General features: G+C 36.8%; 1 protein-coding gene across 5 annotated transcripts in view; it reads right to left on the bottom strand.

Annotated features, from left to right (window-relative positions):
- Nucleotides 1-204: 204 nt before the first annotated feature.
- LOC138122468 (myocardin-related transcription factor A-like) overlaps nt 205-27,569 on the bottom strand; it is a 41,001-nt gene continuing 13,636 nt past the window's right edge. For 2 of the 5 annotated variants that reach the window (XM_069036732.1, XM_069036729.1), the window contains exons 2-4: nt 4,602-4,802; nt 4,023-4,088; nt 205-3,839 (exon numbers count right to left, since the gene is read on the bottom strand). In XM_069036732.1, the coding sequence (XP_068892833.1) occupies nt 1,309-3,839; nt 4,023-4,088; nt 4,602-4,695 (2,691 nt within the window). In that variant the 5' untranslated portion in view covers nt 4,696-4,802 and the 3' untranslated portion in view covers nt 205-1,308. Of the gene's footprint in view, nt 3,840-4,022; nt 4,089-4,601; nt 4,803-5,256; nt 5,387-8,944; nt 9,197-22,635; nt 22,733-27,569 lie in introns of those variants that run through there. The other 3 variants (XM_069036733.1, XM_069036731.1, XM_069036730.1) reach the window with 3 other exon arrangements.

Consider the following 27,569-nt stretch of genomic DNA (forward strand, 5'->3'; position numbering starts at 1 on the left):
TCACAGCGAGATTCGGTGGAATTTCAATTTATTAATGGCGAAATACGAAACTGTTGAACCGTGTGGGCCGCAGGTATTTATTTGTTCGCTTCTTACTGAATGAATTAATCAAATAAATGTTCAATTTCAGGATGAAAAATACATCAGAGTTCATATTCTACTGTGAAGTAACAAATGAATTGGGTATTGTGGAAAGAAAGACGATTTAATTAATTAATTACAATTTTATTACATCATGATTGAAGCTTTTCCCCCGCATACTGTTCATAAATAATTGCAGCAACTGTAAAATGTTTCACTCAAACAGTATGGGTTGAAACATATTCAAACACAAGGAGGCAATGTATAATCATCATAAGGCATCTCAAGTTCTTATTTCATACAATAAATTAGGCAATCTAAGAGCGCGACATTCCTTTTGCAACCAAGCAAGGCTGCCTAAATACAAATAGTCAACAAAATAAATGTCTAACATTCGAAATAATTTAACAATTGAAGGCTTTGTCAGAAAACAATCTGTACAGGTAGTCAGACATTGACACTCGGCTCTAAAAATTTTCAAGAGAAACCCCCGTCGATTCGTTAACAAAAAAGATAAATCGAAGTAGAACGTAAGCTACTAACAAATAAAGTCGCGATAGAAATTTCAACAGACATCCCGGTCCCTGACGTGGTACAATTAAAATAAATACACATCTTTCAAATGCAAAATATACATATAAATCAGAAGAATTCGTTACACAGTACATCCCACTTGTGTCGAAATGAAAGTACATTACCAAACATTCAGCCTTTCAACCCTTTATAAAAATACAGTAAAATTACTTAAAAAATGTTTGCTACCTGAGGCACTTAAAAGAGTATTTTACCGATTGTAATTTATGCTATTATTACATTGGAGCAGTTCAGAACAAGAATGCCTTAAAACCGATGAGCAATTTTCACGGGAAATGGAATACGTAAGTTTTACACACTTGCACAATTTTGCGGACAGAAGAAAACTTCCCTTCCGATTTATCTTAATTCCGCGCCGCTTCGTAACATGTTAATTGCCACTCTCTTAAAACGATTTAGAGCCTCGTGCCTAAATTACGAATTTTTATATCCTAAGCGTTATCTAACACTACAAGTATGTATATACAATATCATCTGTTGATGTGTTCCCTGGCCGATTGGGGCCGCCCTGGTCCCGCGCCCTCTGGCGATCTTGGCGGCCGCACGTGGAATGTCAATTTCTTACCGAGTGGAATCGCACATCACTGGAATAAGCGGCACCGAAATCAAATAAACAAGCGCGCACCGTAACAACTACGCTGCATAGTCAACTTTGTCCCAAGACAGCGATGCGGTTAAATCGGCGGGCGATTGGAACTCATCCAGATTGAAAGGATCGAAGGGATCCTGAGTTATGCCCAAGAGGGGGTCGTAACCCACCAGGTCCGTCTCTTGCGAGGCCAGAGGAGCCGTGCACGAACCGTTATTGCCGTTTTGCCCGTTCTCGACGCACAGCGATTCCAACCAGTCGTCAGTGTCCATGGGAACTGACATTTGGTCGTGGTCGTCGTGCATGTTGTTGTTCTCCGGATGGTGCTGGTTGCCGTCGCCTAGTTCCATCACGAACTGGGTGAAATCCATGCTGTCCAAGTTATCCAGACTGTCCAATATGTCGGTGGGATCCAGGCCGAGGGCAGCCTCCGGACTGTTGGGATCGACCGCGGATTGGTTCTGATTCTGGTTGGGAAACACCGGTTCGGCGGCCTTCGTTCCGGCCGAGCCCGGCGTCGAAGGGTCTTGGGCCGCACTCGGGGGCAGTTCCCCGTTCTTGATCAGTATCTCCAAAACATCGTCGACGATCTGACTCTTGACGTTGTTCTTCTTGTTTATGTGTTTGGTGGCTTCTTCGTATAGGGGCGGGGGTGGTTTGACATCTTCGATGAACTCTGGTTTTATTTCTGGTGCCGCAATCACCGGCGTCACAATGGAATTCAAAAAACTTGGCAAAGAATTGGTTCTGGCGTGACCGTTGACCACTTTTGCTTTGCCTTGCATGAGATTAAACACCAAGGCTGCGTCGCCGTTTATGAGAAGTCCACCTGCGATGTTCTTCTGATTCTGGAAAGCCACGTGCTGCTGTTGCTGCAACCTCTGCTGCTCCTCGTTGACGTGAGCTTGCCGAGCTTGCAAGGCTTGCAGCTGTTGCATCTGCAAAGCGATATGCTGTTGCTGTTGTTGGTGCTGTCTCGCCTGCAAGTGCTTCTGCAAGGCCAAGAGCTGAGCCTTGGGTTCGGCTCGCGTCGCTTCCTGCAGTCGCAGCTTCGAAAGCGTCAACTCTCTCTGAAGCTCCTCGATTTGCCTTTGCTGTTCCCTCACGATGTCCTCTTGGGTTTTTTGACAATTTTCTTGATTCTGTTGTGCAATTTGCTGCTGTATCTGTTGGAACTGTTCTTGTATCTGCTGTTGAGGTAACGGACTCATGGGATCCGTGATGTCCATCTGTTCCGACGGTTCTTCCTTGACTGAACCTTGCGGAGAACCAGTTTCTTGATACTGAGGTGAGTTGTGACACTGATCCACGCTCGAATTGCTGTGAGTCGAATCTACCGACGAAATATTCTGATTGATCGTGTCCGATCCGGCAAAAGGTTTGAGTCTTTCGATCAGTTGCGGTTTCGAACCGGAAACTGGCAAACTGCGGCGTTTCAACTCCGCTTTCAGATCGCTCACCTTCATATCCTCCAACCTGCCGGTGAGTCTGGCAGGAGTGGAAGATTCTGAAGACGTCGACGGCGCCGGCGACGGCAGAGGATTGTTGTTGTTTGTTTCGTTAGAAGTTTTCTGAGATGCGGGTAATATGATTTGTGGGTATTTGTGTTGCAGTTGCAACTGAAATTGCAGCAACAGGGTCTGCTGTTGCAACAAGAGATCGTAAGAACTCTCCCCGGTGCTGCTGTTGTTGTTTGAATTCTTTTGAGCACTTGGTGGTCCTTTGTATTCGTGGAATTTGATCGTTCGGGCTTTGGGTGTCGACTTGGACTTGGATTTTTTCCTGTTTTTGTCTTTGCCCGGAGCATCGCTCTTGGCGGGTGACTGAATGGGGCGGGGTGTAAGTACAACAGGTGGCGGAGGGGGCACTGGTGTTGCCGGTTGTGAAACAATAGAAGGCACGGGACTAGCGACCGACGATAACGGACTAAGAGTGGATGCGGAAGACCCTAACGATGCGGGGCTCGAAGCGGAGACCTGGGGCAGCAGAGGCGCAGCTACTGATCTGCACAGATCTGCAAACACTATCTCACTGTTGTCTTTACTTAACACTGGAGTCGCGGTCGTAACCACAACGGTCCCTTCGGTCGCCGGTATGAGAGACACCACGATACCCGCCGATTTCGCAGCGGTTTCTAGAACGTCACTAGGTCCTGGACTGACGATGTTGTCGCCTTCGGAACTTTGCGAGTCGTCTTCCGGATTGACGTAGCTCTGGGGATGCTGAGGACGGTTCAGCTGACCTTCGCTCGTCGCCTTGTAGGGTATTCGACCGGTTTTTACGGCCTGTTCGATGGGCTCCTCCGTGTGAAGAATGTTTTTCTGGATGAGTTCAAGGGGACCGGGTCTGTGTGATAGTTGGTCGTTCAGTTGGTCGGCTAAGCGCGCTTTTTTGAGCATCCGTTGGCGTTCGGCCAAACTGGGATCTACGTGACCTGGATCCGCCTCTAGAATGTGCCGCCTTTCGAGTTCTTGCCGTGGAGGCCTCTGCTGGATTTTTGCCTTCAACATGTCGCCAGTTTTTGCCCGCTCCAACTGGCGACGCTGGCCGTGGTAGGCTGCGGGCGTTTTGTGAGCTAAAGAAAAAACAACACATCAGTATGGAACGACTCCCCCGGAACGACGCTAGCACAAGCCAAAGCTCAACACGGGTCGTTATCGATCCCGACCCCTCTAGATCTACGTGTGGCGAAAGGGCATTAGTGTTGTTAGTAAGCTGGATAAGAGGCACGGTGCGGGTGAGCAAGAGGCGAACTTACGAGGCATGATTCCCTGCGCGACCAGCTGATCGAATGGTCGTCTCAGCATCAATTTCACCTTGAGGGCTGCAAAAGAGAATAACATGAGAGCGCATGTTGTGAAGACGACCGCAGTCGGCGAAAGTGTGAAAATTTTCAAGGCGGCACACGTCTCCGGAAGAACAAAGCGTGCGATATCCGACACTGACCTAGCGGGGGTCAACAGACAACAGCTACTTCGCGTACTCGATGACCACTCTAACTACAATATCGCACGTTGCCGCATGTTCCGGTGCGCTCCGGAAGCACCACCGCAAGAACGAATGTGTGCCCGCGCGTGTTATGCAATAAGTCAACTGGCCGACTGTTTTGTTGATACTGTGTTTAACACCAAATTCACTTTCGTTTTGTATAACGTAAACAATTTATGTGAGTAGGAGGATTACAAGGGACGTAGGCTCCAGATTACTGTATTTTAATCGTTACGCAACTCTTATTGAAAATACTCGAACGAATGCTCTTGGCATGTTAAATTGAATAGAAAAAAAAAAGTCTGCCAAGATTACCGAATGTTTGAAATTGTAATAAACGACGGCTTACATTCTTTATTTTGATCTATGTGCAGCGGCGACGTGTCGATCACCGCTTTGGGCGGTGACTCCCGTGGAGTCGATGGCGATCCTCCCTCGGCCATGTTATTCTGAAACCACTCCGGATAAATTGCGGAGATGGTATCCACCAGGTCTCGATCTAATTGGAGCTGCCAAAACCCAGAGCCCGATTCACTCCGGTGATTTGACTCTGAAAAAATATTTACACAATTAAACATGCGGCAAAAAAGAAAAACCAAAAACAATAAATAGTCGGAAAGTATATGTAAAATGTTTTAAATAAATAAACCGCCGCAAACGTATTCCTTGTGAAAATAATTTATTCCTCAAAAAACCATCCTAACTGAATTCTGTCTCCTATTTTTTTTTAACCTGCTGCTTCACTTACTCCTGCAATGTTTTGTTTCGAATTTGAAAAGGCTCTCAAAAAAATCTTAAACAACATTTTGACATGTACGATGTAATATTTTTTTACAAAAAAAGCTGAAAACTCATCTTGCAAGCTTTTCACAATCGACGTGTGCGGTTGTCGAGAGAAAAGAAGTTCAGCTTTACTTCACTTCACCGATCCATTCCTCCCACGTACTGGTTGAGAGGCTGAAAGTCGGTTATAAAAATGTAATCGCACTCCACAAAAAATCTACCTTGCCACGTTGTCACTCCAAATCTTTTGAAAACTGGGCTGACACCTTCGCATTGCATAAATAAACGAGGAAGTACCACAATAATTAACAAAACGCATTGAACGAATACAAGGACGAATTGAACTGAACTTACATTCGAAATGTTTTCCACAATACGAAGGCGTAACCAGTTCCAAGTGAAACCGGATCTGATCGCGATTTTTCTGCATAAAAACCAAAGGATAATAAAAGAGCTTTACGTCTCATATCTTTATTATCTCGTTTTAAATCTGAAACACTTCGGGCAATTCCCACACGAAAAGCGAGCTGGGCGCGACGCTTTCGGGCGCAAAGTCAAGCCAAGTGAAAAAAATCCTCGTTGCCACTTCACGATTTTTGTCCAAAGTAATCGTCTTGCTAGCAATAATCACGGTAGCGGCGATTTGCTTGTGCCGTTGAGGCGCACTTGAAATACACTTGTTTTGCAGGACAGTGGACCCACGCGTTATGCAAATGATCGCAATCGAATCAAAAATTGGATCGTTGACGTGGGCGTCAATACTAATCCACACCTTAATGTCATTCGACTTGTATAATTACTGGGGAAGTGAAATGTTTCGGTCAAGTTGGACGTCAGCACCTGAAGGCGGCGCTCTCAAAATCGAACTTATGAATGAACGAACCTCGACGATGCGTGGTCGGCAGAAAGGTCGAAAACGTAAAATTCTTCTTCGTGGAATTTCATCATCCCGAAAGGAACAAATTTAACGTTGATTGCGACGTCCTTAAGGTTGACTTTGGGTTGTTTATCGAAGTCGGTACCAGATGGTCGTCTTAGTCACGTAACAACAAACTTTCATCATCTCAACGTAAAACTAGGCCAACTGCGAAAATATTGTAACAAAAATTTTACCCGTACGTACCGAAAGGTCTTAAAACTGCAATCATAACATAACGCGCTAGCCAGGAATCCGCTGCGATTTATTGCCCCTATTTAAATTTAAAATGTGGGATACGTCCCGTAACTTCGTGTACTTGTAATGTAAATGGTCTAAATTTACACGTCACGAATAATTTCCACATTTCACTGATGGTTCGGTTAAAATAAAATTTCTATCGTACAGCTTTGCTAAGCTACAAAAAAGATCACATTAGATGAGGAGTAAGAAATGTTGTTTTTTCAACTAAAATCGCTTTAGAGGGTCGTCCTTTTTTATATTCCGTATTAGATTGAATATTTTTGGAAATTGACAAAAATATGCAGACGAAATTGAAATCACAGCACGTAAAAGCAAACGAACCTTCGTTGTTGGCCGACACCCGTTACAGCACCAATAGTATTAATGAAATTCTTTGGTATACACACAATAGAATGAACATGAGAATAAAATGCGTTTTAAAAATTCTTCATAAAATGTTATTTCTGGATTTTACGAGTCTTGCAAAGGAATTCTAATTGTTTCGTGCAACTCACATGTCGAAATGTTCCTCGCCAAACGCCACCAGAAATTACCTTAGTTCGCGAGAGTGAACAAAGTGGGAATAATTTTTATTCCATCTTCATACTCCGAAGTAAATAAAACGTACGAAATTAGGTTTTGGATCGCTTTATTTATCTTTCCATTTTTATACGTATTGTTGTTTATTCGGAAGCTCATTTCAAGAAAATGCCTATCTGATAAATCAATGCTGTCCTATTAAAAAAGCCATAAAGCTCCAAGTACAGTTGTTTACTAGCTATGATCTACTAAATTATGTTTAGCAACAGGCATTTTCGCTTGGAAGAAACAAATTCCTCCATTTAGCAACATTTATGAGTATCGAAACAGACAAAAACATTGCACAACCTGTGTTGTGGCTTCCCGAAGGCGTCAAGCTCGGTCAACCCAGATGTTAAAGCGTCTGGACGCCAAGATGTTACACGTTGAAAACGTAAACTGTGCCACTAAACTTCGTGAACTTTGCTCAAATATTCGTTTATTTCCACGTCTCAGAGATCTGTACCTGAACTCACGAATTTGAAAAATCTCCACTTGAGAATAAAAAACGTTACAGATTTAGTCATCTGCTAAACCCCGAGCACCAATTACGAATTTCCGCCGTTAAAACTGGCGAATTTTGGATGTAATTTTGTAATCAAATTATACCTCAATCTCTAAGGATTAGCCAAAACATTTCCCAAGTTATAACTCTATCAAAGATGGGAGTATTTAACGGTAAATCACAACTACCGTAACCGTTGTGCAAACTGTCAAACCAGCTTTAACAAGTATCGAAAGGCTCATTATAAATCACCATGTGAACAGTTCCTCCGTCAATCTGGGCAACATAATTTTGACACGACGCAAACTTAGCTGATTGATTTTTAAAAAAAGAGTGTGTGCTTAAGACTTCTTGACGTTCTTAATTGATTTTAAGTGATATATGAGTATCTATATTATCTAAATTATATTATTATGGATGACAGTACATACTTGGAGCAATCAGGAGTGATAGCTAAAATACGAAATAAATATGTACTTTGGATTCAAATCTATTTAAACATGTTACAACTCTATCTATTGCAGTTCCATATTGACATATTTGCTGTTTTTAAAAATCAATTAAGGGTTTGATTTTTCTATCGAGAAATCGATAGATATTGAAAATTTCACCCGAAATTTGTCTGTTCCTCGCTCGCTCTGCTAAACTCGGCTCCCCCGAACTCGAATGAGCCTTTCACCTCTGAGCGTGTGACGTGACCCGCCACGCGTGACGCTGAAACTAATTTACTGCCCGAGAATAATGTCGTGGTGCGCCTAAAGAAGTTTTCACTTCGAAAACATCAGATTCTTGAAAATCTCCCGTTTTAAGTTTTAATACAGCGGTGCTCCGTTTCTGAACAACTTTAAGGCATAAAGGAGATGTCTTCGGGGGCCACATAGCTTTTGAGGAAGTTTACGTACACTAAAGTCACTTTAACATATTACCCCACATTAAATTAAACAAGCTTGATTAAATTTTGAAAGTTTAAAATAATTCGCAAATACTTCAACTGTCACACAAAAATTTGCCAGTAAAAAAAAACTGACTGGCAAGTATTTGTAAGTTGGGTTATTTACTTTGTTTTTCATTTTGCTTACGGTATTTTGATAAACAGGAGCGATATCTGCGATATATTCATTAATCGTGACGGCAAACTGACGTTGTAAACGACTCAGAATTGGACAATTGCGTTAAGTGTATTGGATTAGAAATGATCGAATTTACGGTTTTTGACGGAGACAAAATAAAAATAAAATTTACTTAATGGAGTAAATAAAATTTATTAGGCATAAAGTCAATGGAGCCACAAACAAAAGAAACGGTTATTCAAATAAATGGGTGTAGTTATGAAGAGAAGGTTAATGTTTTGTTTTTATTTGCAATCACAGTCATTAACGCCGAAGTATATGGTTTTACTATATTTTAAATAAATCCATGTTTTTTGAAAATAAAAGCTGTAACATAAATCAATTTACACCAACAACACTTTAGTATTTGGCGCCATATAGGAATTTATATGCTACATCCATTAAATGAGTTTACAAACAACTCCAGTGTAATAAATACGTTTAAATAACGATAAACAATGGCAATTATCGAGGCTATTATCACCGTCTACAGTACTGGGAAAAAAACTCTTTAAAATCGATCAGTGACTGGGTCAATACGTTAAACATTTTCTTACTAGAAAAATTCATTATAGGTGGCGCCTCTTCTTGTACGCTTTCCCAGCCGTCCATCTTCAAGGAGATTCAAAAAACACAAGAACACCCAACATAAGTCATCACAAAACTACAATGCAGTGTGCAACACAGACGTGTGCTGTACGTAAACAGTTCTTGTTTTATCAGAGTTTTGCATTTGACAATAGGTCAAAGTATCTATTAAAAAAATGGCGAACCACTGCTACGATGACATTATACATTAATAATAAAATTTCACCTCACCAAATCTAGATAAAATTTTATCTGAACGGTAATAGTTACACAAGCATTATCAGATAATTCGTTTAAAAATAAATATACGGAAACGAAAAAAATAGAAGCAGGGGAAAAACTGGAATCCATTCTTTGAGATTAATTTTCTTTGTTACTTCCGATGGAAAGATCATTTGTCTTCATCAATAATAATGAATGAATCATGGGAGGTGATTTTAATACGTTTTAAAATTAAACCTGCGCATTTTTCGACCATTTTTAACGTCCGACTTTCATCATTCTCATTATTCGGCATGTCAACATATAATTTTTAACCGGGTATTTAGTTTTTAATCTTAAAGGAATGTTTACAGGGCAGTCAGAGTTTTTAAAGTGAAAATTTCGCAAGACGACGTGCATTAATTGGGCCAATTAATAATCAAAAAGGCCCGATCTGCAAAGTATTTACACGAGTTGGAGTACACAATTCTTGTTTTTGCGAACTGCGATTCATTGAATTGGGTCTTTTAAAATAAACCCTATAATTGCCAATAGATCTTCGGAAGGTTACCTTTAATAACAACAAACCGGGGTTCGTTAATACAAACGATCCGAACATTTGTTAGTGCTCTTTCAGATGGCCAATTAAGTGCATCTAAAAGAAACAAGATAACGATTCCTGAGACGGAATTCCTGCACCGCCTTCAGAAAGGTCGCTGCAAGTGATTCGGCGTTTGAAATGACGTTACGTCCGAGTTTTACAAAAGTTTATTTTTATGTTTCACGTTAACTATCATAGTGACAACTTTTTACTATGACGGGTCCAAGCCGGTTTTAAATCAAGACGAGCGCTAATCACACTTGGCGCAAAACTTAATTGAAGTCGCATGGTTGCAGTGTCAAAATAAATAGCCTGGCCGTTAAATCGAAACGAACTCGGCTGCCTATCCCATACGTGTAACGTCCTGACGGTCTCTTATAATGGAACTGCTGGTGCTGAAAGCAACTGTTGTAAATTAACCAATCATCCTGGAATGCGAAGTCACTAACCCAAAGAACTAGAATCCTGAAATAGTCTAGCCCAATTTATGAGAAAAATTTCCGTCGAGATTCACCAATTTCGAGGAAAAGAGCACTGCCCCCAGATAAAATATTGAGCAACGCAACTAATATGATTACTTTCGGTCTTAAATATTTATTGCAAAAGTATTTTTCAGCAGCTGTTAATTCGACGTCCGATAGCCAATACGTTGTCTGGATGATGACATTTTTAGTTATTGATGACACTACGCTTCATCAAAACGCCCAATGTTTTTCCAATTTAATTCCGCCATTCAGATGCGTTTTGCGCTGCTCCTTTTAGACCATTTCACATTAAATCACTTCAAAACATACGAGTAGATGTCATAAAATTATTAAATACAAATTTGACGTTCAGATCGACACGTCTTGATTTACAGAAACGACCTTTTACTTGCTAGTGCAGACTTACTGATGTAGGCCGGAGGTCGTCGATAATGAAAGATGACTTCGAGGAGTCAAATTAGTTTATGACATCATAATTCTGTATAATGAAAGTTTATCTCTACAGTAGCGCCTGCTGCTGCATAATTATCGAGTCTATGTTATACAAAACGGATATCGCTTATTTATTTTGAAGTAATCCACCAGAAACATTTTTGGCTAACTCAAGATAGAAAGGAAGCCTTAAAACAATTTGTGTTTTAAAAATGATTTCTTGCTTGTGACTACTAAGATAGAATCTAAATACATACCAACGTTTTTCTCGTCATACGAGGGAAATTTAAAAAAATTAACAGTGAGGAATATTACAAACTATTGTTTCACTTTCTATTCACGTCCAAAAATACCGGCAGCTAAATAAAGTGAATGTTTGCAATTCAAAATGTCTAAAAGCCTTGTAAAATAACAGTTAAAGTAAACTATGGACAATAAAAGTCAAAACAATAAAGATATCGAAAATCGTTACAGAACAGAATATGTTTTCCAAAAATAAATTTTGGGCATTTTGATGACAGAAATATCAAACAAAAATATCCTGACATGCTATCTAGATCTTCCAAATATTCTTAACACCCAAACAATGGTGTCTTCTATTTTAGAATTCTTGTCTCACGTTTGTATACTTATACGTATTTTAGATCAGTTTCAGTTATTTAAGCGGCTCGAATAAAGGTTCAAAAAAATATATTCAAATCAAACCGCAGAAAAAAGTTTGGACTTACGTCGGACATCCACTGATTCATTCAAAAATACCGTTTATTATTAAAATACATTATGGTGAACGTGGCCTTCAAAATAGTATATTATTCAATGAGCGTTATGATCACTACTACAGAAGAGGTGAAAGTTTGCGACACGACCAGCAGGCGAGTGCCGTAATCATTCGAGTGGTGATGACCATTACACGCGAGAGAATACGATACTTTTTCTAGGGGGCATTTTCACAATCAGAATTCTTTATTTAATACTTCCGTTTAATAAAAAAAAAGTGCAGACTCACGACTTATGACATTACAAAATAATTATACATGCGAACGACAGATACAATTTTGCGATTCATCACAACCCCTCGAGTAATAGGTCATTATTCACTGCCGTGTGTAATGAATAATAGTACTCAACAACATATGTATAACAAATGCATTATTTAATGGGAATTAAAAAAAAAACAGTTTTGTAGTCATTTCTACTCTTCTCATCTTACTGTTCTATATTAAGTAAATCTTAAAAAATACCTTTTGTAAATTGAAAAACATTAACTTTTATTCACTTCATTTCGTTGATTCATTTTGTATATTTTTGATAAAGTTCTTTACATCAAATATTCGTCAAACTCACTCTTATCTTTATCTGCAACATTGACAGTGACTGTCGTATGTTAATCTAAAACTTATCTTGTATAAATACACGTACCCGATATAGCTACATTACCTTATTTCATATTTTCTTTCAAAGCGTCTAGATGTATTCTCTCAACAAACATGGTTTTATCGAAACACAATTGTTACCTGACCAAATTCCTAAACTTGATTGTCACTACGGCATATCTCAAATAACTGGTTATTCAAAATAAACTATTTTTCTGATCCACTGCGCTAGAACTTTTCAAAAACATTGGCCGCTTGATGCACAGATTTTACACAATTCACAAATCTGTATCTTGTCCGCACAATGTAACACCGCAGAAAAACGAACAATTTAGCGCCCCGCAAGTTCACTGAAACCGAATTATATCCATTGTTATCAAAAGAGTTGCCAAACACAGAGCCCCTTTTTCATTTTGCCGCGTTTTGTTTCTCATTTCCATTCATTTATTGTCATTAATGAATACAACGTGAATCTAACTGTCCAAAAGATAATGCGAAAAATGCAACGATTAGCATTACGATAAAGTGCAATTTGGCACGCTCCTGCAGTCGTTTTGCCAGAACATCATCACAATTCTTCCTGACAATTTAATTATGCATGCATCGACTATTATTTATAGCTTGGAATCAACAAGAGCTGCTCCAGCGAAATTATTTTAATAAGAACGACTCCAACGGTGCGGTGCACAAAGAACTCTCCCACGAGGAAAAATGGTGGATGCGACAGGCTAGCTCACCTACTAAATGTGAATTAAACGAAACTGTAAAACCAAATCCTGTTATTTCTCTTTCAAGTTTTATGTGTTTTCACCTGAATATTTCAAGGCTATTAGGAAACAGAGGTGCACCTTGTAAATAACTAAAAACAATGTGATGATCCACTTATTCCAGTACTTTATTTTAGTTTGAACTATATTTACGAAAACAGTAAACACAACGTCACTCAGGATTCTTCAATACATTATTCCGACTGGTGAAATATTTTCAGGGAATTCAGAATCAGATGCACAGATAATAAATAAAAATTCGCATCAAAAGCTTTTGATTTGTCCACGATAAATGCTTGTTTTTAATACGAAATAAATAATTTGACAGAATTGCTAAAATATTGGAAGCTATTATTGTTGGCACTCCTTATAACTCACTAACCTTTCTCACCTGCTAAATTATGAGCGGCTAAAAATAAAGTGCAACTTCTGACGGACAATAATTCATTTCGACAAACATTTGGAGTTATTGGCTTTTAAATTTTAAGTAGATCTTCGTGTAGTTACACTTTCGAATGGGCTCTCCGCGCGATTTTCGCCTATAAATCACGTCCACCTTTCGAAATAATAGGCAATGACACCTTGTGAGACAGCGACATTTTTCAAATACCCGCCGGGTTGTTTTGGTCTTCAAAGTTCTAAAAATGAAGCTCTCATTAAGAGCAAGACGATCTGTCACTAGCTAAAAAGAACGTCGCAAAGGTCGACCCAGTGGATCATCTACGTTTTCTAACTGCAGATTCTACGCAAATTAGAAAAATAATTGGGTCAAACACGAGATCTCTCAACATCAAAAATCACTTTACAACAGCAAAAACACAGATACGTGAGGACGACTCGTTCAACATGGGAGTCGAGAAGTTTTCGGCTCGTTTATGCAATCATGACGAATGAACTGAAAGCGCTGGATCACTTTTTAAACAAAATTAAAATGCGTCCGTTCGAGTTTGTCGAAGGCGAGCCTAGAGATACTCCCAAAACATCAATATTGTTACAAGAACGTTGAACTGCTTTTATTTACTTTTTCTTTTCCAGATCCTCGAAATGGTCGAATTCGACGTTACCTCTCTTTCGGGCCATTCAAGAATCAATCTATTCTAATTGAAAGAATTCTTTTTGGTTGTTACAGGCGATCCTGCCGGTTCCAGTTTGTATAGGCAAGCTTTTCTTTGAAGGATAATCTCCGGGTGTATTTTGCCTTACAGCCACCTGCTTCCTGCCGAAGGTCGCTTTAAAGACCACGTACTAGATGACAAATCTGCGACGTTTCCTTGACAAGCTTAGCGAATTCGTACGATTCGTCACAGTCCTGGCGAATTGGTGGCGCTATTAGCGTGTCGATTAAGAGAAGTTGAGTAATTGGTGACGATACGAGTGCGTCTGCTTCTGCAGCTCAACATCTACAGCCATCCCATCAATGTGAGTGTGTGTGTGTTTGTGTCTGTGTATGTCGGACAAGTTGGCAGGGCATGCGATGCACTCCCTCGCACACAGAGTATAAAAATAGCACCGGTGGCCCCTGGAATCGGCCGCATACTCATCAGAACTTGTGTACGCTTGTCAGAGAGCGAATAACAAAATGAATTGGAATGGTGGGCGCGCGTGGAAAGCGCGCTGCCGCCTCACGCACGTTTACCACTTCACGCCCAGGGACAACACTCGAGCGCATCTCCATCTGCTGAACCTGGGGATGCACCATTACCAATTAAAAATAACGCGGATGCGACTCCGCCAACCGACCGCTGCGACGTCACCCCACTTCCTCTAGTAGACGGTTCTGGTGCGACAAGGTGTGCACCGAATTGTTGATCTTGTTCTTCGGCAGACCCGAGAACTGCAAAAATTTAGGTTAGAACTTCAAGCACACGGGGTTCGCGCCGGCCCAAGTCTATTGCCATGCATTAAAGAACATCTGGAGTTGCGAACAGCAACAGCTCTTGGCGAGTGCCAAAAATATTTTTTTCGAGGAATAACCACGAGACCCACATTCGGAACCTAGATGCTTTCGTTTATTGCGATAAATAAAGGACGACTTCTACGAATCATCGGTTATCTGCAAAAGCCACTATCGGTGTCAATATCAGAATTTCAAATTTCCAATCTTCTACACGGGTTTACTGCTTTTGTAAACACGGTTGAATATTTGTGATGAAAGAGCCTTATCTTTCACGTGGGTAAACAAACTTCTAACCTTAGGACGAGAAAAGACACCGTAAACAATAATAATGCTTGTATGCACGGCATGTTCGTCCTGTGTCTCCCAAACATGTTTCAGACGAGTAGAATTTAAAAATCGACTCACAATTCCTAATTCTTGCCTCGATAATGTCTAATGTATCATGCCGGTCATGATCTTAGCTTTGGCTTTACGGTTATTTCTGTGAAATTAAATTGAAGTTCGAAGAAAAATAATAAAATGGAAGCATCTAACAGAAGACACGTACTGAATAGAATTTACACATTCTTAGCAACATAAAAAAATAACAACTTCAAATGACAATTATTAATGAGAAAAGCTTACAATTTTAGTTGAGATAATTACTAACGACATTTGAATCGAAAAATAAAAACAATGTTGCAAATGAAAATGTTGTTAGGAGTCCAACTACCCGAGACGTCTAAAGCCTGTTTCACGCAGCACGCGACTTTGTCAGCCTGGATCGGTGCCACCCACCAACAGGTAGATGAAAGAGGAAAGCTCATCTAAAAGTCCCTTCCAATGTAACGTTGCTCGGCAAGTAACGAGAAAGGCTTGCCAAACCACGCCCCACAAGAATGGGTTAATAGGTTTATTTGAAAGAATACAATAGAAAAGTACAAATCGGACACTTCTTTTCGGGTTCTTGTCAAAAGTATATTCGTACTAAAGCATGATAAACCTTTTAAAAAAAGTACTGGAACACAAACGTCATAGTAGAAAGTCGTGTCAAGGAAAAACAAGATGGGCGGAAAATTATTTAAGTTGCGGTTGCATTGCACAGATTTGCGACCATGTGACATACTCTCTGGTGCAGAGAAAAATTAACAGGAAGTTAAAAATTAGAATGTCTGAGTCGTTAAAAAATATCAATGCAAAATATGTTAATGTATTAATGTTATTAGCATAAATATCTGCCACGCCAAGTGCTTATTTTACGGGTAATAGAACTGTTGTACGAAGATCGAATAAAAATCATGAAATTAATGTGTTGCAGTTGTTGTAGTTATTATTTTATGCAAATATTATTCCCCAAATAACATGAGTAAGAATGCCGTTAAAATTAGGAAGTTTACAATTTCTACGGATTGTTCCATCCATTTTACAGTATTATACCTACATAAAATTATTCATAATGACGAATACGTCCGAGGATTTAACTTTTCTCGTTTATTCGAAAAGATCATACAAGTTAAATTTAGATATTCATAAAATTTCTTCAACAAAGTTCAAGGATTTATCAAAAATAATTTTTAGATTGTCTGGAGGCAATTCAAAACTTTTTCACGATTTATTCGATGAAGTTGGAAAAAAATCAGTTTTGTGGAAATTCACCGGCGAGGCTATTTATAACCGAAGTGAAAATAGAGATTACAAAATCGGGAGATTACAATACGATGCGTAATAAACAAATAAGTGCAAAAACATTTCCAAAACACGGGATGCGGAGGCGGCGCGGATTGTCGCGGACCGGTGCCGCAAACGTTAATTCAGATAACATGTATATTTATAAATCGGATTTTCTAAGTTTGGCACCGACTTAAAAAATATTTCGGCTATAAATACAGAGACAAAAAATATTATGGGCTGATTACGATAAATGTGTAACAACTTTCGGTCGCTTTCAGTCTCAAAAATAAATATTAACCCATTTTATGCGTCTTCGGAGTCTTGTTGTTGAGGATTTGCACCACCAACAGCCAATGTACAAAAAACACTATTTGCATAATTTTCGATTCCTTGACGCTCGCTGTATTCTATTGACATCAACTTTGTTTTCGATTTTCGCCATGACTCACTCGGGTGACACATCTCCGGAAAAATCTTTCAAAATTAATAAGCTCCTTATGACATTTCTGTGATCATTCTTGTGATAAAAAAATACTACCGGCGCCAAATACGATTGTCGAATGATTAAAACAACCGCCTTTTCCACCACATTAACTCTATATTTTCGTGTTTATAATAACAATTGGGGGAAATCGTACCACTAGTGTGGTGTGAATTTCTGGAGAAATGTATGGTGTAGGCGTTTAATGGACGATTTTGTTGGCCATGAATGAAAGGTAAATTTCGTTAAAATTAGACTGTTTTATATTTGGACCAAAACAGTTTTATTATTCTGCCAGTTATCTAACTACCTAATAAATGTGTTTGTTACATTGAATAAACATCTTTTAATCGCGTGTATTGTTTTCTGAAAACACGATTCAGACCGTTTGTAAAATTTTGAAAAAACATGGCAAAATCGTTTGCCCCACTCTCGGAAATAGAAGGTTGTCTAACCTAAATTTCTGCAAAAGTCCTCCAGACTTTGAGAAACAATAAACATTGTTCGCCGTTACCCAAGTTAAATTAACTAACCTACAAACTACATTACAAAATGTCTTCCGACTTAAGTACATGGCTGCCTCTATAGCTATAAAATTTAGAGCGGCATCGGCTATTACGTACGGAACATAATTATGTACGTTTCGAGAAGTAAAAATATACGGGGTTTACAAATTGATTTACTTAATTATCAATAATTACAACTTCTAGTTCGCTCAATAAAGTAAACCTACGTTAACGTATAAAACAAATCGTAGGTGGTATAACGTCATTACACATGCAACGAAAATGAAATCACCTACGTGAGAAACAATATAAGAATGTTCACTCTGGGAATTATTCATCTAATTTTAGTTAATGTAAATGACTGATCAACTAATAAGTAAAAGTGTTACGCTGAATGTTCATTCGTGTTTTTTAAAATTAAAAATCAATAAATCGAGACTTTAAATTTTGGAAGTTCCCTCAGTGAAATTGTTAAAAAAGTTTATTTTTGTTAACAACTACTTGCTAGCACTACACGCGATTTTTCTAATATTAGCAAGTATACCTGTGTTCCAAATAATCAATGTCTGACGATTCTTTTTTTAACACATATGGCGTAGAACATGTAGGTCAACTGTGCTAAGATACTATAAATATGTCTAATAGTAAATTGTTGCTAGCATTGTGTCCTCCAACAAAAAAAATCTAATTTCAATATTATTTTTTGTACTCTTCACCAGTATTTTTTATTAATAGCAATTCTTAAAATAACAAAGACAACTAAGAAAAGAATTAACATCAGTGATATTTTAATTGGGAAACTTATTTCCGTGGTAATAAAAATATTGTAATTTTTAATGGGCAAATAAGATTATTAATGCGAAACGTAAATTTGAATATTTAAATTAAACCAGAACCCAGGATTGTTAATGCAAGCGTATAAAACAATTAATTACTAGATACATTGCCATTAAATTTGTAACTTAGTTTACGTTTCGTTAGATCTGTTTTGCAAACGAAGCTAATCTGTGATGTTCTAAATTAACAATAAACCAATTTGTCTTCTGTCAGGTGTTTAATTGATTATAATTTCGTCATGATTTTCTGCATTTTCTGGCATATATGTGAATCTATACAGAATTTCTATCAGTTCAAAGATAATCTCTTGTCAGTTTTTAGAATCGAACGTGCAAAAAATGTATGTTTCTGAAATAAGAAAAAACGTACCCCGAAAATAATGTCAAATGCATTTTGTTTAAAACTTTTTTAATTATCAATATTAGAATGTACCACGAACAATTACTCCAACTGATCCTAAAATACTAGTTTATTTGACGAGTTCTCGTGTAAATTGGGGTTTTTTGGTACGAGTGGGCCAGTTTACAACGCGAGTCAAACGAACGTTTTAAAGGCCCACGAGTTGAATACATACAACATGACGAATTTGTGTGTAAATTGGGTCTTTTTTGGCACGCGTGGGCCATTTTAAAACGCGAGTGAAACGAGCTATTTTAGTGAAAAATCTCTCCAATTTTTTTTTTGGAATTAAACATCGTTTTTCGCCAAAATGGCAGAGAGAAAAGTTGTTCCTTTTGAGAGAGTTCTATTACCAGTTAAAATTAATGCACCTATTTCAGAAATTAAAGCACGACGAGCGTAGCGAAAAGTGCTTTAATAGAACGAATGTGATAAAACGTCTTATTAAACGAGTATAATATACTATTTTATCTACTTTGCTTTACTAATTCCTGACATTTCAGCTGCTCAAGTTTTGAAATTAGACTAGGGCCTTTCGCGTGGGTTGGCAACAGACATTTTTCACAAAAATGTAAGGTTATATTTACTAAATTTACTTCATAGCTTCACTCGTTACCTTGACACCTGACGTCAAACGGCTGATGTTGCCAATATAACAAAAGCTAAAAGTTACTAAAAACAGTTTAATATGATTCATTTTTGATATAATAATGAGCCCATTTGTAACGCGAGTAGATAAATATATTTTTTGTATCCATGGAAATAAGACAGAACAATCAAGGGCATGTTGCCATATGTATTTGAGGTAACACCGACATAAAATCACTTGGAAATGCTGGAAATAATAATTGCAACCCTGATCAAAATCATTCAGGATTGTTATACCTATGTACCACTAGCTAGTAAATAACAAATATTCAAAATCTTTTTTAATATTTAAAATAAATTGGATCAAAGCTACACCTTTTGAGCCCCCATATCTTCAAATCCTAAAGATGTAGAATTTATTTAATATTTTTCTCAAAATTTTCTAGCATAAGTTGACATTGCCCCATTGAGTTGTTTAGCGAATTTTGGGGCACCCAGTATACTCGTATATGTATACATTTTATAAAAAGAAGGAAATTTTTCCAAATGAACGAGTATATCAACCGAGAGGAAATTTTGAGTGTTGTGCCTTTGCACCTCTATTTAGACTTTTACATCCTCACATACAAGGTATTTCACGAGTGATAATAAGCGCGGCGGAATTGAAAATGCAACCCACAATACATTTTCAAAGTTAACGTGGCTATTTTAAATATCGTATTGTTTTAAAATGAAATAATGAATCCATGATGGCTTTGCTTCCAATCATTTTATTTGTCACAACTGACGAAAAAGTTAAATATGTACGATTAAAATGTATTCGAACGATAAGAAAACAGACATGATTCTGATTTATGGCGAATGTACTAAAATGCTTCTGCGGTTGCGCCTTTATGCAGACAATAAAAATTTTCCCAAAAACTCCGTCGGGCTCATATCACTCTTGAAATCTCCTGTATATTCTAAATACCCTCTCTTCGAAATTCGAAGAAAATTTCCATAAGCATTATTTATAATTTAATTTCGGGACAAATTTTATACTGGGTGATTCATTCATCTTTTACCGCTGGTGGCAAAATTGACCTTAAAAATTATGATTTCACTTTCATATTTTGCAGACCTAATTTATTATCCATAAGGCACATAATATCAAAAAATGGAATTTATAAGTTAATTAGGTCAAATTTTGACATTTTCTCAATTATTAGTTGTTTAATTTATTCAATCTTGTGGCATATGCACACTTAGGTATTTTCACACAATTTTACCATGTTAAATCAATTTTAGCATATGGTATTATTGAAATAAACGCATTTTGATATTCAAATTTGTATTTGCTTTATGATTTACGACATAATGTCCCAATATCTTAACAATAAGGTCTTTATTGCCATAGCAGTGGGTCCTTTACAAATCCTATCGTAAATTCAGGTCAGTTTTACAGGGTAGTCATTGTTAAGGAAAATTTACAACCCTAAAAGCCAACAACTACCAATAAAAGCAATTTTTCCATTAAAATCGATATAATTCAAAAGCTATCAAACATTTTTCGAAACGGGTTGCAGATATTGATTTTGTACGTCATTATTAGCCACATTCTGATGCAAAAATTTAAACATACATTTTTTTTTTAAGTTTTTTATAAATATCTGCTCATAGAAAAAAAAAATTTCAAATCAATTATACCGGCTGAAAGTAAATTTTTCGACAAATCAAATCTGTAAATTTCATAATTTTTTCTCAATTCTTAAGGGTCATTTTGCCACGGGCGGTAAAAGATGAATCACCCTATATACAGGGTGATTTACGTAGCCCGTTCGTGAAAATTGGTAATCGACTATCATCAACTGCTCCAAGTTCAAATAAAATATTTTGAAAATGACACTTCTGGAAATACCGAAAACCGACGCCAGCTTTGTTTTTTAAGTCGAAGGCGCCATTTTGATTTCAAATTAGGATTCTACGTTAAATTTTGAGTTTAAAACGTCCTTTTGTCAACACTTACCTTTTATTAACATTGTGTATGCCTATTCCCAGTTGTTTTGGCGTAATTTCTATTTTTTGAATAAAATATTCTTTTTTTATCAAGCAATTGTTTTATTTGAATTTTTATTCAAAAATCTCGTTGCAATAAATAGTAGGTAACAACAAAATAATAAAAAATAAACAAATTAATAAAAACATATTTTAATGCAAAACTCAATGTGTGCACACACCCATGGCACGCACCGTTTTCATTGGGACAATCAACAATGTCTATCTTAGTTTAATGCACTTTGGTAAAAATGTTGTTGTTGTTATCTACTATTTATTCCATTTCTGTAATGTTAGAAGTGCATTAAATAGATAACTATGCTATACGTTTTGGAAATATGATGACGGCTGATACTGTTGAAAAATATGTAACAAATTTTATGATCCACTCCCAAACTACTAATCTCAAACAACTTCTAATCTCTCATCTACAAAGTAATCAAAAAGATGACAAATCAGAGCAGGCGTTGCAAATTCTCGGTCACGTCGTAGCAGAATCATATGTAAATAAGCTTTAAATGCATGGGCGTAGACAATTTGTGGCATCACACGCTACTTTATAATAAATCAATCATACCTCATTAATTTTAGACGTTGGAATTATATTTGTGCATGTTATTATTATTATCAGATAATGGAGCAAATAAACAAGAGCAACATTTTACATTCGTAAGTTTGGGTCATTTACCAGCTTTATTGCCAAACGCGACGCCACTGGTAAGCAGATTTTTCGGTGAAATGTCAAGCAAACGTTAGTTTTAAAGCAACAGTATTGATGTTAATCTTGAAAATAGTTTTCGATTTCGGCAAAGTTTACGGACGTTTCCTGTAATTGTAGCAACAATTATCCCAGAATAAGTGGTAAAATGAGTTTTACCATTGAAGATAAAATATTAATTATTAATAATTAATTAATAATAGAATTTTCGAGAGGTACGTAGGCAACCAATAAAATGACCGTATATAGCAAGTATCCATATGTGTACGATTAAGATAAGACAGACGTTTCGATAAAACAAAAGATGAGGTAGTACTCTTGATTTGTTTTCTTGTTGATCACTCTTACGTATTTAGCGCAAGAACAATCAATTGACTTTTCGATCCTGTGTCAATCTACAAGAATTAGTAGTATCTTGCTCTATTAGAAATTGAATCAATGTATACTCCTTGTTGAATACATTTTAAAAATGCTGGTATATTCGTCCCGCTAAACCAACTAGCAACAAACACATAAAACAAAACTAAATTTAGCACTTGAATAATTATTATTACTGACGAAAAATATACAATTAAGGAGATTAATTTTGTTAACAATGTAATATGGCCACTACCATTCCCACATTTAAAACACGGTTAGCTAATTATACGAGTACACTAAATTAATAAAATTATAGTTTCATCGCTCTTACAAAATTTCGTTGAAATTGAAGTTTCGTAATATTACTGTCGGATTCATCTAATCCCTTCACATAATATGTTTTATCGAATTGGAATCCATCCAAACGTCTGCAAACAAGAACCAACAATGAAATACGTATGCATGCGCTTTTCTGTTCCTTTCAACAAGACTAAATTAGCTTTAAATCACTTCCTCGCAGAACGTTTCCAGTAAATAATTGCCGTCATTATTACAAAAGCAACTGGTCCGTAATGCATATCTTTTTGCTCTGCTGCTATCAGAAAATAAAGTTTCGCTCAATTTTGCCCGTAAATCTGAACAACTCGGATTAACAACGGTACCTTCATATACCTATTACATTTCAGATATTACCTGAAATTTTCTTTTTAATTCTAGTTTGAAAACAGATAAGTGGGGTGGAGCCATATTATCAATGTTCAAAACTTCAAGCTATGTACTTACAAAGCTAAACACTCCACATTCCCATAATCTCTCATTCACCGGATATTTACCGAATAAACTGCATTCGTAACTGATTGTGTTTTGCACCAGTAAATAACTACATTTTCGAAATTTGCTGAAATCCACAAAAAGCTCATTTAGAAAATCAAGTCGAGGGGTCAGGAAACGTTTGACTTGCCAAACCGTGGTCCTTCGTTTTTGAAAAATATGAAGGTATGTGGCTACGGATCAACTATGTGTTTTAACGGTTTTTATTAAAGAAAATCGCGAACCGTGAATGCACCAATCCATACATCATCCGTAAGTTCCGTCGCAACATTCTGACAAAATCGAAAAACTGAAAAAATCAAAGAATCAATCTAGCTTGAAGTAGCGCAATTTTAAGACTCGATCTAGAGCAGGTCTTGTTAACAGGAATCTATCAAATCTTGTTTCTTAAGTGTATGCGTGATCAAATGCATAGGTAAATTTGCTAGTTGGTAATTACCCACACACCGGCCTTCGGTACTACCCACGCTTTTGCTGTTTATTAGATAAATAAAGTCGAAAACATCAACCGTTTGTCGTGAATATCTTTCAACAGTGGGAAGCGCTAAAATATGAGCAATGGTTTTGGGCAGTTCTTGTAATTAGTTTCTGACAAACAATGCCTATTTTAATTCTGTTTTCACTTGCGATAAATCGGACTGCAATGTACTTGGACGAGCCTGTGTCCCTGGTTCTTTAAAACTAACCGACCGCAACCGAAAATATTGGGCCATTTCGCGAGGAATGTGTACATAGAAAAATAAACATATCATACAAAAATAATATTCGATCACATTTTGTTAGGAAATGTTTTGAAAACAATTCACGTAAGGTGATATAGAAATAACATCGTCAAATTGACTACCTGCCCAATGCTGCTGCGTTTGTTCATCATTTTTTGGCGCCAGTGGCTGTTTATATTTACTCAATGTACATAAAAAAAATCATCACGAAACCTCACCCCATCAAAATTTATACTTTGATGTCAATCAAGTGGCGACATTACGAAAACACAAATGTTCCAAGCTATTTATTTTAATGGAATTATTGTGGTGGCAACCGCCTGCAAACAAAGACGGTCAAAAACATTCCTATGTCCATGTTAAGGTTCTGTTGTTGGCATTTTGTTCTTCATTATTCTCTGTTGATTAAAAACAAAACGGCATATCGATTTTACTTAGGCAGTCATTGTCGTCACAGATTCCATGATAACTATCGACGAGGGCTATTGAGATTACCATTCAAAATGAATTTGCTTCCTTGGAGTCACAATAGGCCGTGCAACGTTATTGTTATAGTCCGCATTATCATGCAAGAGTAATGAAGCACTGATCCATTATCAAACGGTTGTACGGAAAAATTAAACTTAACTTCCCACACTTGATAATCCAGACAAAACAAGGAACTCACGATTTGAACCATAGAAACAAGTGAACCATCTCGACTCGCCATTTTCTATTTTTGTTATGTAAAAGTGAAATGGAAGAAAACATGTAACAGAAAAATTTCAAGGTTGGATAAATCCATATTCTTTTCTTGCCAGCAATATAAAAATTGTCAAAGTGAATTATTTAGCAACGCGCTGAAAAGTTTGGCTATTTTTTCCTATTTTAAATGATTATTTTGGCACAGTATGGGAAACAACACTTGGACACTTTAATTTGAAATGAGTTTTTGAAAAAAAATCATGCCAACTACACTATGCCCTTTTGTCCAAACTAGTAAATGACTAATGAGCCTTATAATTAGCTACTTACTTTTCTTTAAAGTGACTTTTCTCATAAATCAAAATATATTGGAGTCACGTGATTAACTGCACATATTTTTTTTTGCTATATATTATACTCGTAAACTTGCAGCAACTCGCAGTTTTTCTTTTCATTATTGATCATAAATATTATTTTAAAAATTTTACACCGGTGCATCAAGTGCTGATAACGTGGGTATCATCGATCAATTTAATATGTATTTACGAATCATTTTTTAAATATAAACAATAATAATATAGGCACCAAATTATTTACTGGGTGATTCTTGCTTCAACGTCAAATACTTATTAAAAATTTCTTGTGTTTATGATTTAATACATTCACTTTGAAGTTAAAACATCCGCGTGTTTGGAAATTTTTATTTTAGTTGAATCAATTAATTTGACACGCAGGGTGTAAGCCAAAGGCTCAAAATCACATTACTGAAATATCTTTATCAAACGACTGTTTCTTGAATAAACACTGTTCACGTTGTTTTTGCATAATGGGAGGCCATGATTTATTTTTTTAACGTTGGACACACTGTTTGATTTCCGTCATTAAAGTTCCTAACATGCGGACCTATCAAAATGAAGATAACATTTTGCTGAATTTCTCGCGATGTCTGAGTATTTTTCTATTGGAAACAAGTTAAACTAACAACAATGCACTAGCCATTGACACTATACAGTATGTTCAAAAAGTCTGGAAACACCCAAATGAAAACATAATTTTTGGAAAAAATCGAAAGGCAGGGCAATTAGTGTTTTAAAAAAGCTTTCTGCTGATAGTGTCTGTAATAATAGAAAACGTCAAACCCAATTTTATTATCGTTTAGGTGTTTAGGATACTGTCAAGATGTTCAAGGACAACATTTTGAACATTTGTTGTAAGAATAATTATACTTGCCTTTCAAAATTAAAGTTTTCTTTATTTTCTAATAACCAATTAGGTTTTTTCAGGGAATTTCGTATGTAAATTGAAAATTTTTTTGACCGTCGGGTCAAAAGATCTATTAAAAACGGTAGTAAAAATGCGACGTTGGCATTTAAAAAAACCTCTGATGACATCAGAACTCTTTCAAGGTCATCAAAAACAGCAAACAGATACCATCAACAGAAAACTTTTTGAAAACGCTAGTTTTTGGACAGACTGTATAACCTAATTCAACAGATAGCTTTACTACCAAATTAAATGCAAAATGCAAATTTCCATGGCATCCCATTATGCCAAAACAATATGAATGCATCTTACATTCACAGTGACAATAGATATGTACTTATCCTTTCGTAATTTTTAAATCTTTTACACACTGAGCTTTCGATGCCTAAGTAGATCTATATACATACTCTTCGAATCTCTTGCGCTTTAAAAAGCTCGTTAAAGAATTATTCCAAATAGATAATAGAATAAAAATCATCTTTTGACTTTTAGCCGATTACCTAAACTACGCAACAGCATATTGGGTGATTCAAAATGATTGTAGCCAAGTATGGCAACTATGTACGAAAATTTATGTGGCAACTGTGTGGGTATGGTAGAGTTGATATTTCTTTGACAGTTCATTGTCGCGCAATTTTGAAAACTGTCAAATCAATGTGTAATGATATCAAAAAAATCAAATGCACGCTTATGAAATGTCATATAAATGACAACTCTACCTCATCCACACAGTTGCCACATAAATTTTCGTACATAGTTGCCATACTTGGCCACAATCATTTTGAATCACCCAATATATGCCATTCACGATTGTTTTATACACGCAGGAGGCCACGATATTTTTTTGTTAGATTGGCGTCAGGTCCTGTCATATGACGTTTCGTTATTAAATATGCGTCGTGTTGTCAATTCCCTAATTGATTCAGTGTAATTCAATTATAACCTAAAATAGATTTATTATGCCAAATCACAATATTGCCAACTAATATGTCAGATTTTCATAGACAGTCCGAATTTGAAACAATCGTGAACGGATAATACCTAGAGCATACTACCCGCCCACTCCCTAGTGTAAATTTCACAAAATTGAGTGGTGTAAGATGTGTTTTGAGGACAAATTTCTCAACGTGTCAAATATGAAAAACGTCAAGAAAGATCGTGTGAACATAAGATCGGAAGAATTTGCATATAAAACGCAACAATACCAAATTAAAATGGGCATGGGTCACTTCAGGAAAACTAGTGGGTTGTGTTAATCCCGTGGGATAGTTGCGTGTCGCTTACCCTTGCCGCATAGGACAGTTGCGCGTCTGGTCATCAAAATCTTACTTAATCATAGCGAACCAATCGTTTAGGATTACTCTGAACTAAGAAATTATTTTCATATTAGCAAACGAGTGCTTCGTTTTTAAAATAAAACACCTGTATCACTGAAAATATTTTATTTCTTTATAAAATCGAATCTGCAGATATTCTTTTATCTATTTTCTTATACATTTCTACAAATTACAGACACACTAACACTGTTAATTTTAATGTAAAGTATCCAATTGTATATCTTTTAACACATCTATAAATCTGTAAATATCTGGGTGTGAAACATGGAAATTTGCATTAAACTGGCTGTGAAAAGATTCGCAAGCATTTGCAGTGCGATTTGTGTTATTACAAGATGCCCACATGTATGATGTAAAAAAAAAAAATCGAAAGATATGTCTACATATAGTTATCAACTAAATAATCAGCAGATTCAATAATACGTTTA

This window comes from Tenebrio molitor, chromosome 1 (assembly GCF_963966145.1).
Source record: "Tenebrio molitor chromosome 1, icTenMoli1.1, whole genome shotgun sequence".
Taxonomy (NCBI): domain Eukaryota; kingdom Metazoa; phylum Arthropoda; class Insecta; order Coleoptera; family Tenebrionidae; genus Tenebrio; species Tenebrio molitor.